The 15,822-nt window shown below is 44.8% G+C and overlaps 1 protein-coding gene and 1 non-coding gene across 4 annotated transcripts; both read right to left on the reverse strand.

Moving 5' to 3' along the window:
* Nucleotides 1-510: 510 nt before the first annotated feature.
* On the reverse strand, nt 511-9,992 carry SLC25A3 (solute carrier family 25 member 3). 3 transcript variants are annotated; one of them, XM_066634403.1, is made up of 8 exons: nt 9,884-9,992; nt 9,593-9,772; nt 6,996-7,120; nt 3,968-4,147; nt 3,683-3,864; nt 1,570-1,742; nt 901-1,011; nt 511-808 (listed from the first exon to the last, which is right to left on the reverse strand). In XM_066634403.1, exons 2-8 carry the CDS (start codon nt 9,747-9,749, stop codon nt 648-650), a joined length of 1,089 nt encoding a protein of 362 aa, XP_066490500.1. In that variant the 5' UTR covers nt 9,750-9,772; nt 9,884-9,992; the 3' UTR covers nt 511-647. The 3 variants fall into 3 exon arrangements, with proteins under 3 accessions (XP_066490500.1, XP_066490498.1, XP_066490499.1); XM_066634401.1 differs by lacking the exon at nt 6,996-7,120 and adding an exon at nt 7,285-7,412; XM_066634402.1 differs by lacking the exon at nt 6,996-7,120 and adding an exon at nt 7,285-7,409 and having other exon boundaries at nt 9,884-9,991.
* LOC136657970 (small nucleolar RNA SNORA53) lies at nt 3,248-3,485 on the reverse strand. The gene has a single exon (XR_010794777.1). It is a non-coding gene; the product is annotated as a small nucleolar RNA SNORA53 (small nucleolar RNA).
* Nucleotides 9,993-15,822: the final 5,830 nt, after the last annotated feature.

Raw genomic sequence — 15,822 nt, forward strand, 5'->3', positions numbered from 1 at the left:
TGACATGGCGATTCAAAATGTTTTGGTATGTGAATGAGAGAGAGTACGCATGCCAACTTTAGCTCCTGGTCTACTCCCATTCCAGAAGGCATTAATGAGAGTCAATTTGCAGAAATCTTTGTATGACAGCAGGAATTTGCAAGATAAAAAGGCATTTGCAATTTGCTAGTTAAAAGACTAGGTTTTGCTTTTCAGCTATTTCTGTTTTTCACCACTGTTCTGGTCCTTAACCTGTCAAATGAGCGGGGGGGGGGGGGGAAACGGGACGAGGGACACACCTGTAGATGCAAATGGCAAGTTTTTTTACCCATTTAGATTGCAACTGTTCTATATGACAGCAAAGTGAACCACCACTGAACACGGTGCAGTCCTGGATCTAGAGCAGTTTGGGAATTAAAAGCCACTGTCAAATTTAAAGGGATCCTTTTCAGGAATCAGGTGCCTTAGCCATCAGGAAGCCACTATGTCCAATGGGTTGAACCCAGCAATACAAGATACCAAGTCAACATATTATTCACTCTAGTATTGTTTATTCCAAGCAATAGTGACAACAATGAAAACTGACCAATAAGATTGCATTCCCCTATATTGTCTCGTGTATAAAGGTTCAAGATGTTTGACTATCAAGCATTCAGTCCAAGATTCATCTACTCGGTAAGACCAAGTTTTCTCTTCAAAGATTCGGGCATCTCAGGTGGAGGTGGGCGAGGAAGCTTGAAATAAACTTTCACAGAGTCGTAGATGAACCACTGTAGTGCTGTCAGAGTACCAATCATAATGATACGGGCAAACAAACCCTTCCATACTCCTGTTGAGTAAAACACAGGTGTTACAACATATTCTTGCACTTTCACATGTGTTCATGCATTTTCACAGTTCAACAGCTGTTTGAATGCTCACCTTTAATTCCCAGCCTCTTCAGCACTTCTACAGCAGAGCTGCCCTTTTCTTTGTTCAACACAGACACAACAGAATCAGCAGGGTGTGAAACAATGGCACAGAAGACACCAGCTGAAAAAGTGACAATGAATGTTAATTTTACTGATCCCAATGAGACCATATTCTACCTACCATATCTAAACCAGTGATCCTCAGTGTCACTGAACAGAACTACTCTAAATATGTTAGCAGCTGATACATTGGGAATGGATGTTTCCAAAGATTTTAAGGGCATGGCCATCAAGTTCTGCTTCTACCACAAGTAGCAATCAGAGTTCCACCCTGCCACCAGATGCTTCTGCCACCTGACCACCAAATAATCTAAAGGCCACTTCTACAAAGATAGGCATGAATATTAATAGCTACTGCAGACACAAATCAGCAAGGCAGGAAAACACTAAGCCCTGTTCTATGATGAATGACTATCTTTGCAGTTCTCACTTATGGTAATCAAGCTTAAGTATCTGAACATGAAATGCATATTCCCTTATTATCATTGATTCACTTCAGCCATCTCTTAGCCAGGGAAGCAATTCATTCTTTATGTGAATTGATTTTTAAAAAGCACTGCGTAAATCATAACTTTTACTACTATGACACGTTTACTGAAGTTAGTGAAAGTTTCCTTACCAATATAACCTGCTACAAATGTGACAACCAACTGCTCTGGTTTTGAGCATTCACTCCTTGGTTTTGGAACAACATATTTGTAGAGAGCTTCCACAGTTCGTTCAAAGCAGGCAAATTTCATCATTGTATACGGAATCTGTCTCATCCATAATGGAGCAACACCTTTGTAGAAACTTCAAAGTAAAAAAGCAATTAGGAATCACTCCCAATTAAGTACATCTGTTCTGGAGTTACAGTTTAAGCATTTATTTACTACTCCAGCTAATCTAACAAGACAAATCCACATAATTATCTGCACTTCATACTAAAGGCAAAATATTAGTAAACATTTTGGTTTGAAGTACCATAAGCAATCTTCTCATAGTTTGGAAGTGATACTCATATGCATATTTATATTATAAAGCTTCATCCAAGTCAGCCAAGAAAGAAAACACATGCACAAACTATATGCCATAAACTTGCATTGACATTAGATCTGCCCAGGGCTTTTTTTCTAATAGAATGCACAGGAACAGCGTTCTGGCACCTTTTAGATAGGACTACAATCTACTGCCTGCAGCAATCAAGACAAGGCAGGACTACAAGGAGAGAGAAGAGGCCTGTGATCTGCCCTGCAATGCTCTCCCCATGAGGTGCTCACAATTCCATGGAGGGCGGTGCTTCTCATGGACACGCCCATTTCCTCTCTCAGCCAATCAGAGCCCTGGGGTTTGCCAGTGGCTGGGCAGTTGAGATTCAGCTCTGAGTCGAGGGAGGCAGGGCAGGGTGAGCCATTCACAGTGCTTTATGAGTCAGAAACAGTTGCAGGGCAACAGGACTTCCCTCAACACAGCTGCTCCTGGGACAGTCCCGCAGTGGGCCAGATCCCAGGGTCCTAGATCCCGCTCACCCACCCCATGCCACTTTCACCCCCCTTTCCATTATACTCAGCACAGGGACCAGCAGCCGCTGCAGCGGGCAAGTGAGAGGAGGGTGGAGGGGGGCAGGCTTCAGAGGGACTCATCCTGCCAGCTCAGCCCCTCCCATCAGTGTCTCTGCCTCCTGCATCAGTTGCCAGCCAAGTCCAGGAAAGTGTGGGCAGGATTGCAGCCTCAGAGCCCACCCCTATGCATGTCTACTCAGAAGTAAGGCCCATTATAGTCAATGGGGCTTACTCCCAGGAAAGTGTGGCTAGGATCACAGCCTGAAGCCCCAGTGCCCCACACTTACTGATCAACCAGTTGCCACTGTGAACAGCCAGCAAAACAGACCTGCTGCTAGTGTGCAAAGCTTTAGTAGCAGGTTGATATGCAGAAATCCAGCTGCTGAAGCTTACCCTGCTGATAAACACCACTGGAGTAAGAGCTGGTGGAAAAAGTTGGCAGTCTAATCCCAAAGGAACTCGGGCTACAATCCTTTCCACACTTCCCTGGGAGTAAGCCCCATTTAATATAATGGGACTTCCTTCTGAGTAGGCATGCATAGGCTTGGGCTCTCAGGCTACAATCCTATCCACACTTGGCTATAATGGGACTTACTTCTGAGTATACATGCATGGGATAAATAAATAAATGATTAACAAATTGTGAGTTCCTGCACCTTTTCTCTTCCACAAAAAAAGCACTGGATCTGCCTAACTTTCCAAACTGCCATCATCCTACTGAAATCCCCTCTTCATTTAATCATAAGAATTTGTACAAATGTCCACACTCCAGCCAAATCCTGATAGCAGAAAATGACATATTACAGTCATTTCTATCAGAACATAGGGAGCTAAAGTGTAGGTATATTATTCTTACATGCCAATGACTCAAGCATCTTTGACTGTACAACCATAAAGTTGCCGATTCCCCTTAACTGGAACTACTCAAAACCAAAGCTACAAGCAAAACTCAGCATAAGTGGAATCAACAAAGATGGATCTAAGGAAGCATGTTGGCTCATTATTGCTTCAGAACTGCTAAACATTAGAATTCCAGTTTACAAATCAATGTCTGCCATACAATTTGCTCATATGCAAATGTATATCCCTGTAGGGATGGAATATCTACCATCAAGACTTCACAACTCACACAATGGCCTTGCTCAAAAGGATCCAGACTACCTCTGAACCTTATCTGGTGCCAATACTTACGCCCAAACACCTTCTTCTGCAAACATTTTTGGAGCTGCTTGCCTCAATGTATTAGCATATCCAGGCTGTGTCTGAATGCGAACTTTAGCAGCTTCCATTGGAGCCAGAGCAATATCAGCAAAGAACTCTGCACTGGCAGAAGCAGCCAAATACAATGATGTACGCCACAAATATGAATTTTCCTGAAATATGAAACATTTTAGAGAAAAAACTAAGTTCATATGATCTTCATTAATCACAAATGAAGAGCAGTTAAGGTAATTCTGATAAATGGAACAAGCTTACCTCTCCCAACAGGTTACTGTACAAGACTTTAAAGATTTCGTAGAACCCAAATTTGCAGAGCCCTTGCATGGAATATCCAATAAAGGTTGGAGCCCATCCTTTAGCCAAGCCACGAACACCATCTTCTTTGACAGTAACTGAAAATCCATTGAAGATGCTCTTATATTTTTGTGGATCCACCTAGACAAGTTTGAAAATCAGTAATTAGCATTTTTAAGCTTTTACATTCCCACCTGCCCACCCATTTTGTTCAAACACATTCTGAGCACAGATGTCTTGTTTAGTGAGGGAATGATGAGTAGCAAAGTTGGGACAAGTTAGGCAACAGTGGAATGTGAAGTTAAAAGGCTTCAGGAGAGGCTGAAATAGATTTTGAAAAGTGACAAAGTAGACAGTTCTTTGACAAGCAGGAAGGGAAAAGGCACCCAGATAAGAGTTTTATTTTTTTGAAGCCATTAGAACTGAAACAAACAGCTTATCAAAGCATAAGTGACTTAAATTTCTAAATTAATTGCTAGACACTAGATTTACTAATATGTCATCCTATACTATCAGCCAGGAGCCAATGCACTTTAGCATTAAGAGTTAACTTCTACAGTACACAAAACTGTAGCTGCCCAATATTATAATTTTCCACAGAAAGCACTTGACACTAAATTTGCATTACTTATGAGAAAGCATTTTGAAGAATTCAAGCAGGAGTAATATTTTAACACAAGAAAAAAGATGTGCCTAGGGTTTTAAGATTATATTTTAATGTGTGACAGAAGGAGATGGACACATGTTAGGCAATTATACCCACCAATACTAACTAGCACAACAGGAAAAATAGTCAAACTATTCAATTAGAAATACACAACTACATGGGAAGGATGGTATACAAATGCTCCTGAGAATAAGAGCAGTTACCTAGAATTCCAGGTTACCTAGGTAACCAGGCAATCTTAAAGAACTAAGTTGCTCGGTTATCCCAACAATATGTCAAACAATTAGCACCATATAAGCATTAAGAAAATAGTAATTCTCAAATCTTAACAGACTTTGATCTCTCTGGTCCTACCTTCCTACCTCACGTCGCCCTCTACTGACTTGTTCCGTTTCACCTTTTCTCTTACTTTCTGGCCTCTTTCTGACTTCAGTATGAGCAGGGATACTTTTTCTGTAATGTATATTTGGATCACATACTGGTCAAAAATGTTTCCACTTGATCTTTAGTTGCTTCAGATTTCAACTTCTGAAGATATCTAAAAGGAATATTTCTGAAGCAGTTTTTATTTTTTTAAACCTAGCATGAATGTACACAGTGTTTAGACTTCAAAGCAGTTACTTATGCATTACAGTCTTCTGTCATACTATCAGTAATATATATAGACAGTTGACTTAAAATTAGAAGACTGTCAAGCCACATGCAACAGTAATTAGTTTGTTCAATTTTATTTTTAAACGAAGAACAAAACACAGGAGGGATGCCTGATCAGGACCACAGTGCATGAAGAGGAGATATCTGCCCTCTTATTTCTGTGCTACAATGCTGACACCTCCCCCCCAAAGTTATTACCCTGGGAAATAAGTTTCCATCAGTGCTTATGGGAGCTTCCCTCTCAGTGTTAACACCATCAGGGAGGATGGCAGCACAATTTTTAGAAGAACCAACTTTATAAGACAGGGACATTAAATACCACCTCTTGTGTGCTACAGTCCTGATCACCTCAAGTATTCAGCCCACCTCACACAATTCCAAGTATCTGTATAGTTACTGGAGACTGCTTTTGGGGTGTTCTAATTCTCTAAGGCTATAATCTTATTCGCACTTGCATGGGTTTAACAGAAACAGCACAACTTTTTAAAAACGTAAAGAACATGCAGTGTTTCTGCATGCAAGTACAAGCGGGCTCCTGTATCTGCAGGGGTTCAATTCCATCACCCTCCCATAGAAAAGGAAACCATGGATTCATTATATTATATAGATAGCCTGCCATCTAAAGGAACATTATATTATATAGATAGCCTGCCATATGTCCATCACAAGTACCTTTGTTTACTGTAGTAATGCTTGCAAAGGGGGTGCTTCTTGCTTAACATTCTTCCTTAACTGAAGAACTGAACATGCAGTCAACAAGTATGAATTCTACGGAGATTAAAAGGAAACAGGAACTGTTCTGCTTCCTGTTAATCGCCCTTTAGCATGAAGGTTAGTTGGTTGTATGTTTGGTTATCTTTTTCTCATTCTATGATTTCAAGATGTCACATATACACAATACACCCATTCAATCTTTGCACACACATTATAAAGATTCAGGAGGTTTATAGTAGCCAAAGCTACCCAGATTTGTTCTTTCTAAAGTAAATTGATACGGTTTTGATTTGAAACCACATATTTGAATTATGGCAAGCAAGCCTCCTGGCCCAACTGCTTTTGAACATTTCAAAAGCAAATATGGGAGGGCATATCTATGGATACCCTCCACAGATTGGGACTGCAGGGCCCCCCTGTATGTGCCCCCCTCCATAGTGTCCGCTGAGCCTGACAGTTAAAAAATATAACACCCGGTTTCTCGGGCTTCCCCAGGCCTCCTAATACCTCCTAAGGCATTAAAAAGTCACTTCCAGTTTCACAGAAGTTGCATTTTATTTAACTGCCATCTTAGAGGACCCTCTGGAGGCAAGAGAAGCAGAGCTCCCCTCAGCTCTGGAGGGTGGGTGCAGGCAGTTGCCAGTATCTGCAATTTCATGTAACTGTGGGGGGTTACGGAACAAAACCCCATGGATACGGGAGCACGCCTGCTACTTTCATATCCAACTTTTAATTACATGTGGTCTTCCAACTAAATTCAGCTTAAACTGTTTAATATAAGAATTGCTGCCAGAGGCTATTTACATGTTCTTGAGAAGACTAACTGAGCTGCTGGACATTACTGTGCAGCCATTTCTGTCCCCTAATATCAGTTTGTTGCCTGGTTCAAAGCAAAGTGTATTATCAAGACCTGCAAGATAAAGATAAGTTTCCAGAACTTGACAATATACAAACCTGTATACGGCACTTCACTAAATCCAGAGGTACAACTGCTGTGTGTGTCAGACCACAACTTAGGATACCACCAAAGCCACAGAGAGCATAAAACTTCATTGAGCCATATTCACAACTGTATTCTTCTGCAGCAGAGAAAAGACACACCATGCTGTTAAACAAAATCGCATGCAGCAGTATAAAACCTCACACTTGGGAAACACTAAATCTTGCTTCATTTTGGTTAGTATGATAATCACATTCTCTCATCATGCTATGTAACTCATTTCATCTGGACATGCATTCAAACCTGAATTCGGCATTTAACCAGATCTAAGGGAACCAATGCTGTATGTGTGGTACCACAGCTAATAATCCCACCAAGGCCACAAAGGAGGAAGAATCTGCCAGAGCCATACGCACAGCTATAGTCTTCTGCTTAAAAGAGAAATAAGTGTACAAGTTGGTAATCTGTACAAGATGAGCAAACTTCAGCACAAATCTATGTAAGTTTGTTATTGTCTTACTCTGTTCAGTGGAACTTGTTCCCTAATAAGTGCACTTATGATCACAACCTGTTGTAATTAGGACAAGACCAAAAGTGCTTTGTAACAACCTAAAAGCCAATACATCTGTGGCATAAGTTTTTGTGTATTCTAGTTCTTTGCTAGAATATGTGATTTTCAGTTGAAAAACACAGGCATAGGGTGTATCTGCACCTCTGACACAGCAGGGCTACAGTTATGCAATTCAAGAGGTGGAATTTAACATTTACATGCAGAACTCAAGCAACACGTCTCCTGGTTTTGCAAGTTGTTCTCTGAAGCCAATAGTAATGTGACAAAGGAGCTCTAATCACTTCATGGATCACAATAAAGTCTTCTAGGCCTTCGAATAATGGAAGGCACTCTTCCGCTTTGTTATCCGACTAAGTCCTTCTGGAATTAGGTCAAGTAAAAGAATGTTCAATAGAACACATCACACTTAGCATCTGTGGCATCACTAGAAGTGGGAGCAAAAGTTCATAGGAAACATTCATTGCATAATTTAAATATACCCTCAAAAAAGTTTAGGGCAGGGGTGTCAAACATATGGCCCGTGAGCTGGATGTGGCCCCTGGAAGCTCTTTATCTGGCCCTTGGACTCTCCCAGCCCCACTATCAGCTGCTCTCGGCAGCTGAGCTGTCACTGCTAAAAGGGCAGCCCACATGATAACTGGGCTCTCCCATATCTTAAAAACCAGATCATGCTTTACATACTTCATCTTCTGTCATGGCAGCTAACAAAGTCATAAGTGAGAAAAAAGTGCTTCTTATCATGGCCTGCTTAAGAACATCACTTCCTGCTTAATTACATCACTTCCAGCTCTCAGCATCCAATATGCTATTCAACCCTCTGCGTCAAATGAGTTTTGACACCTCTGATTTAGGACATGGGTTACCTGGGCACAGTCCTTTTAAAAAAACCAAATAGGCATTATTTCAAACACCCACAACTCGGCACAAAGGAAGAAAAATTAAAATGTCAAACACAAGGAGCAAGAACAAGTCAGAAAGCCTCACCCAAATGTTCCACTACCACAGTGGTTCCCAAACCGGAGTACGTGCACCCCCAGGAGTACTTGCCAGGACCTTTAAGGGTACTTGAAAAATTGAATAAGGGTGGAAAAAGGCAGGTCTGCATTAGCACATCAAGGCAGGAAGGAAGGCAGCAAGCTGGCTGTGAAAACGACACTAACTGCTAATACACGGGGTGATGACCAGAAATTATCCAATATGGATCAATAGATGAAAACGTAAATTTAAAACAACAGCCACTATATTAACAGTTGTATTCAACTGGTCTGATGAGTGCAATTTAAGGAAATGGGCTGCCAAGGAGTCAGCAAGTGGGAACATTGAGAATCACTGCACCACCATGAGACTCGTGTCCTGGAAAAAGAGGACACCAGGAGGTCACCCTGCACGTCCCTGTTATTGGCAGCATACAGCCTTCTTGCAACTAATGTTATATGTAATGAACTGTATGCAGCACAGTTTAAAATTCAATTCGACACATCGGATCAAGGTACTGAGTGTTTTCAGCTTGTCTTGTTGCGTCCTGCACTTGTGCTGGATGTCCTCTGTCTGCAGGGCCTTGTCCTCTTTTGTGATTGCGGCATCAGGTCTCCCTGCTGTGGTGACCTTGGGCGAGAAGTCCCACTTCCTGGCTCCCCCGCCCCGCAGGGTCGAGCCCCTTCCGCGAGCCTGAGACTCGCCTGCACACAGCCCCCTTCGGGCGGCCTGCGAGTGGAAGTGAGGACCACGGAAGGAGAAGGAAGCTCCTCCGCCAGAGGCCGCAAGCGAAGGCCCGAGGCCTGCCGGCCGGCCCAAGGTTACAGCAGGCGGCGAGCCCCGCGGAAGGCGCCCCCCCCCAGGGCTATGCAGCAGCCCAGCCGGGCCAGCGCACAGGGCCCCCCGGTCGCTCAAGGGGCCGGGCCGGGCGCCCCCAGGGCCAGCCTCGCGCGAGGGCCGCCGTGACCTTCGCTGCCCTCCAAGCCGCCGCGGGGGCGGCCACCGAGGCCGGCGACGGGGGCGAGGCCGGGGCCAGGACGGAGGGCGCGCAACCCCGCGGCTTACCGTCGGCGGAGGAGGCGGCGGCGAGGCTCCTGCGGGCGCAGGACGACTCGGCGGACGGGGCCGGGCGGCTCCTGAGGGCGACGCCGTCCTGCTGCAGCTGCAGCTGCGGAGCGTGGAAGGGGTTGAGCCGCGCGAGGGGCGCGATGCACGAGAACATGGCGGCGGCGGCGGCGAGGGGACCTGTGAGGGAGAAGCGGGTCAGCAGGGCCAGGCCCGGCAGCGCTGCTGGGCAGCCAGAGGCCCCGCCCCAGCCCCAGCCCTCTCGCGGCCCGCCCGCCCGCAACGACTGGCCTTCGAAGACGGCGGCGCCCACCACTCTCCGCGTCCCGGCTCCGAAAGGAAAGGCCGCGCAGCCGTCCTGGGTGACTTTGTCCTTCTCCGGCGCAGGGGGCGGGGCCGCGCCCACAAAGGCCAGCCGCCATTGGCGCCGGCCGAAGCCCCGCCCGCTCCTCCCTCCCCTCCACCCGGCCGCGTCACGCTGAGGGAGGAGCGCGCGGCGCAGGGTGGCGATGGCGGGGCGCCTCAGGGGGACGAGGCGGAGCCTGCCCTGGCCGCAGGACCAGGCACGTCAGGCGCGCCTCATACGGTGGGCCAGGCAGCGCTCGTGGTGCCTGCTGAGGGCCGGGAAGCGACGTCGTTAAGCACAACGCGTCGTCATTAAACAGCATGACGTCACTAAGCAGAACACGATGTCATTGGGCAGAACGTGACGTCATTGAGCGCAATGTAACATTAAGCAGAACGTGACGTGATTAGGCAGAATGTGACGTCGTTAAGCGTGAATGTGACTGTGCAACGTGACTGTGCTTGATTAGGCAGGGTGTGACTGTGCAAAGACACATTGTCAGCTTGTTCACCATAGCACTCTTTCTCTGGCTGGACTTTTCAGGCTCAGTGTCAGACCATTGGGCCAGTGTACATGAACAGCTCTAGGATTTACAGCACTGTAGTGTTCAAACTCATTGTCATGATCTCCAACTATTAAAGCACAAAGGCTTGTACAGATGGGATGATGGGGCATCCCTCCAAACAGCAGACAGATATGGAGCCCAATCCTGGGCTCGACATGCCAGCTTACCACCAGCATGTACTGTCACAAACTTGCTGTAAGGCATGTTTGCAAGGCCTAATGCTGGGCCAGCACCCACGTGCTAGTGCTAGGCTAGTGCTCATCAGGTGCCGAGCCCCCGCCGCTCAGTGGTCACCCACACCACCAAGCCGCAGAGAGGAAAGCGGGAGCAGGGGGAGGCGAGGAGAAGGTGTTCCAGAGAGGCGGGAGGTGCAGAGAGGGTAGGGGAAGGCAGGACCAGTGGAGCTGCACTCCACTGGATCCTGAGTGTTAGCATCAGGCTCGCCACCCAACACAAACGCTCTTCCCATTGTGGGGCTACTTCCCTTACTTGGGGGAAGGAGACAAAAGTCCCCTTCTCCTGAGGTGCCGCCCATGGCTGCCTAAGAATCACAGGTTGTGACAGTAGCCGTTTTCAGTGCCGCCACAGCCGCGTGCCACAGGAGCTCAGGATTGGGCTGCCCACCAGTGAGTGAAAATAACGGTTTAAACAAGTGGATTTCTCTGCAACGATCATGCAAAATCTGTTATTCCACTTAGTACACAAACCATGACCCCCAGATTGGTGAGTTGTCACCATCTGTGATAAATAATGCTGACAGTGATATTTGGCAAGGTCTAGATTCCAAGAGAAGGGAAAGGACAGTCAACTAACTGCACTCTTACAGATTGTCAGTGAAAAATGCATTTCTTTTCCATTGCTATCAGTAGAGTTCTATCCTGATGCCTATAACCAAAAAGTTTGGTTAACATTTTCCAATCATATTGCACAAATATTTCATTAAACCCATGCACATTGTAGTATTTCAGGTACTGTACCACTTTAAGTCTGAAACTGTGTTATAAAGAACCTGTTTTATAGGCAATTAGAAAAGCAAACAATTGAAATCTTATCTGATTGAGAGCCCAATCCTATCCAACTTTCTAGAACTGGTACAACCACAATGCAGCCCCAAGATAAGGGAGCAAATGTTCCCATACCTTGAGGAGGCCTCTGTGACTGCCTCCCCACCACAGGATGCAATCCATGCCCCATCGGCACTGCTGCACCGACACTGGAAAATTGGATAGGATTGGGCCCTAAGGGCGCAATCCTAACCCACTTTCCAACACTGACATAAGGGTAATGCAGCTCCTAGATAAGGAAACAAACATTCCCTTACCTTGAGGAGGCCTCCATGACTGCACCCCCACTGCAGGATGCAGCACATGCCCCACTGGCACAGCTATGTCAGTGCAGGAAAGTTGGTTAGGATTTGGGTCTAAGACATTCAGCATCTTTTTAGCTTCTGTTTCTTCATTTTATAGGTAATAAAAAATTGAAATAGGATTGCAGCCTCAGAAGTGTCTGTTTCCTGTGCTAGTAGAACAACATTTCTAAGCATTCTATAAACCCTCTAAAACAATGTTTCTGAAGGTGTGCTCCTAGGAGTCCTGGGGCTCCATGAGCACACCATAATGGCTGCACTCTCCTCTGTGCTGCACCACTCCATGCTGTGCTGCACACTGGCATTCTGGGGCTTCCCAAGGCTCCACGCATGCACCAGTGGGTCCCCCAGCCTCTGTTTAGGAGTGTAAAGGGCTCTGGAAACCAAAAGGTTTGAGAACCACCACTCTAAAAAATTCAAATGTTCTCATATATAGAGGACAAAGGTTTAAGCCCATAGCCATCTATAGAAGAGCATGTTTATAGCCGCAGCAGCAGCAGCAGAGTGGTAAGCATTACGCCTTACACACCCCTATTTTCAGACAGGCAGGAACTGCTGTTTCAGAGGTGACAGATAACAGGCACACACAGACAATATCGCAAGTTGCTAGAGACAGATACATTTGTGGATACCTGAGAAATACATAGTGGAGGAAAAGTTGCAAGATTATTGTGATTAAATACAGTATTGTTTAAAGCAGGGGTGTCAAACTCGTTTCATATAGAGGGCTGAAGTTAGCATTCAGGGCTCCAGCTGAGGGTCAGAGGTGATGTCATTAAGCAGAAAGTGACATCATTAAGAAGCTAATAGAAATCAGACCCTGTTCTCATATAGAAACTCATTAACTGCAAATGACAGAAGAGAAAGTACACAAATCTTGATCATATTTCAAGATTTGGGAAAGCCCAATTTTCTTGTGGGCTGCCAATTCAGCTGTAACACCTCAGCAGCTGAGAGCCAGATAAAAAGCTTCTGGGGGCCGCATCTGGCCCCCAGGCCTTTTGTTTGACACCCCTGGTTTAAAGAGTTTGCAAGTCCCACCAACAGTCCTTACATAAAAGATACAAGTTGCTCTTAAACTGTACTAAGCTCAACAAGTTCTATTATGTCTACTCATGTGTGGTTACTTTTTAATGAGACTTTGTATCAAAAGTTTTTTAACTATTAACATTTCATGCACAGAAATGAAATTCATCTTGATGAAACAAGATAAATGATGGGGTGTGGTTAAAATTATGATTTCCTGCTTCACTCTTGGACCACCTTTCTAGTCTGCTGCCTCCATCACCTGACAGGTCTACCTTGCCTACTCCTTCACAATGTTGCCAGTTGTCTGTCATCCCCAAACTCTGGCTCATGATCTGCTGCTCTGAGGGCAAAAAGTTTGCAACAGTTAAGTGAGGTAAGCACTGTCTTTGGGCTGGCTTTAGTGACCTCCAAAATAGCAGGACTTGCCTGTCTGAAACTGGTCTGATCTGTACCACTGCTGCCAGGCAGGCTCTCTTGCTAGACCACATGTTCAGAGCAGTAAACACAGTTGGTGCAGCCAGTAATCTGATAGCAATGGAGCTACTGCCCCCTTCTACTCCCAGTCTGTCATTTCAAAAGGCAGAAGGAAGTTCCCTTAGACCCCCAGTCTCAGGAGGCAAGAGGGTGTGAACCAGGCTTTCCTGCTACACTTAGATTTGCTACTACTCTTCCTGTATAAATGATGGCTACAGGTTTATAGTGAGAATTGTGGTTAAAGCCTGAAAGATCTGATCTTTTAGGGCAGTGGTTCTCACACATTTAGCAACAGGACCCACTTTTTAGAATGAGAATCTGAAGTGATGTCATGACCAGAAGTGACATCATCAAGCAGGAACATTTTTAACAATCCTAGGCTGCAATCCTACCCACACTTACCCAGGAGTAAGTCCCATTTACTATTCTTGTTAAAAGCATGCACATAGTAGCCTGTTAAAAGTACAGAGCTGTAACATTTCCTCAAATGCAGTCACATACCAGGGTAGCACCAAGTCTAGTATATTAAAAATAAAATATTGAAATGAATGGGCACCCATCTGAAATTGGCTCGCAAGCCACCGAGTGGGTCCCGACCCACAGTTTGAGAAACACTGTTTTAGGGTTTGTAAAATACTTAGAAATACCAAATCACTAGAATCGTGCACACAGAAGTCTATTTCAGTGCACTCAATAGTCCTGTAGCACCTTAAACGAACCATTTTTTTCTGCATAAGCTTCCATGGAGTACAATCCAGATACATTTTATCATGCAAATGCCACCACCCTCCTGCCTAGCCTAAAGGGACACAGACTTTGCCAAAAATCACTATTTCCACGGTACATCACAGATGGCAACATTTTTAAGCCTGGCTCATGGACTAAGTAGTATCTTGTGAAATAAGACAGCAGCTCTATGCCCTTTTCAAGCTGGGTGTACTGGCACTTCTACAGCATGCTGGAATGCAGTTAATATTCCCTGCATACTGCCAAGAACTGACAGACTGACATTCCATTAAGTTTTTCAGGTTTAAAATAGTTTTCCTCCCCTACCACATGCTGCAAGTCATGCTTTTGTGTTCGTAAATATCAACTGTTTAACACAACATATACATTCATATAACAATCTCACTTCTGATGTCTTAGAAGCCTATACAAATATAAACTACATGAAGTTAGAAAATGCTCCAGGTCTATCTTCTGTTGATTCATTTCTAAGCACTTAACATGTTGGCTACATCATAGTTGGTTTTGGTTCATGGTCACCAAGCTTCTTTCCTGTACTAGTCTCCACATATGGGGGGGGGAATCATTTTTCAATTCCACTCTAACAAGGCTTGTATAGACACACCCCTGGGGAAAAGCTCCTCAAGCCTGTCCTTTTCATAGCAGTAGATAATTGCTTCTATAGCTAACAAAGCAGGCCGTCTGCCATGTCCAACATTGCCCTTATCCTGTCATATACACTATTGACAGACACTTTTGACAGCATGGAGAAGCTCCTACTGAAAGCTCAACCCAGTGCCAAGTTAGAATGATACATGGAGAAAGAGGAAGAGCCATATCTGCCCAGCATTGCATATCTGCAACAGTTATCAAATGTGCACACCTGTGGGCTGGGCAGAAATGGGTTAAACTGAAAGCGTTACCCCATACTGAAATTAGTGGCAATCCAAGAATAGGACTTGGTTCTATTATGGAGTGGAAACTCGGCTTTAATAACAAGGTTGCCATGAGCACTTTATCAAGGATTGGAACAGGACAACATTGCTCTGGTACTTAAGGGAATGCTATATGAACAGGCACCATCAGACAAATATACCCAAGAACAGAGCAAGAACATCCTTGCCACAGGATGCGGTGATGTCTGACCTAGATGCCTTTTAAAGGGGATTGGATAGATTTGTGGATGAGAAGTCCATCACAGGTTACAAGCCATGAGAAAAGTAGGCTTTCTGAATGACAGGTGCAAGGAAGTGGCAATAGGACACAGGTATCTTGTCTCGTGTTCCCTGAGGCAACCAGCAGCATGAGTTCCAAGCTAGAAGCATTAGTAGCACTACACTGAACAGAAGCACTTTACTGGCTTTATGCAAATATTTTTATTCCCAACCTAGATGGCCAATATGGACTATTTAGTAGCCCACTCCAATTAATTTCATTATGACAGCCAACTATCGTTAACTATGTTTATAGGGAAATAACTGAACTTTAACATACTGTACTTGCCATTTTGGAACCTAGAGACAAAAGCCTAGTAACAAGCACAAGTGTGCCCAGAGATGCAGCTTCTCAACCTGATCTTGTGCAGTTATGTATCTTTGAAAATCAATACTATGCCTACCCAGTGCAGTATAGAATCAGACAGCCAAACAGTTGAAACAGAAGGAACTCTGCTTAAGGCTAAAAATTTTGAGTGTATCAATACCAATTCATGATGAGACTAGCAC

The sequence above is a fragment of the Tiliqua scincoides genome, chromosome 7 (assembly GCF_035046505.1).
Source record: "Tiliqua scincoides isolate rTilSci1 chromosome 7, rTilSci1.hap2, whole genome shotgun sequence".
NCBI lineage: Eukaryota > Metazoa > Chordata > Lepidosauria > Squamata > Scincidae > Tiliqua > Tiliqua scincoides.

Excerpts from the sequence above, each read along its gene's own strand:
- SLC25A3 (XM_066634401.1), bottom strand. The coding sequence starts at position 9,749 with ATGTTCTCGTGCATCGCGCCCCTCGCGCGGCTCAACCCCTTCCACGCT. Across the intron at positions 4,148-7,284 it reads TGGTTAAATGCCGAATTCAG|GTGGATCCACAAAAATATAA; the intron begins GTTTGAATGCAT and ends AAACTTGTCTAG. Across the intron at positions 1,743-3,682 it reads GCAGAAGAAGGTGTTTGGGC|TTTCTACAAAGGTGTTGCTC; the intron begins GTAAGTATTGGC and ends TTTACTTTGAAG.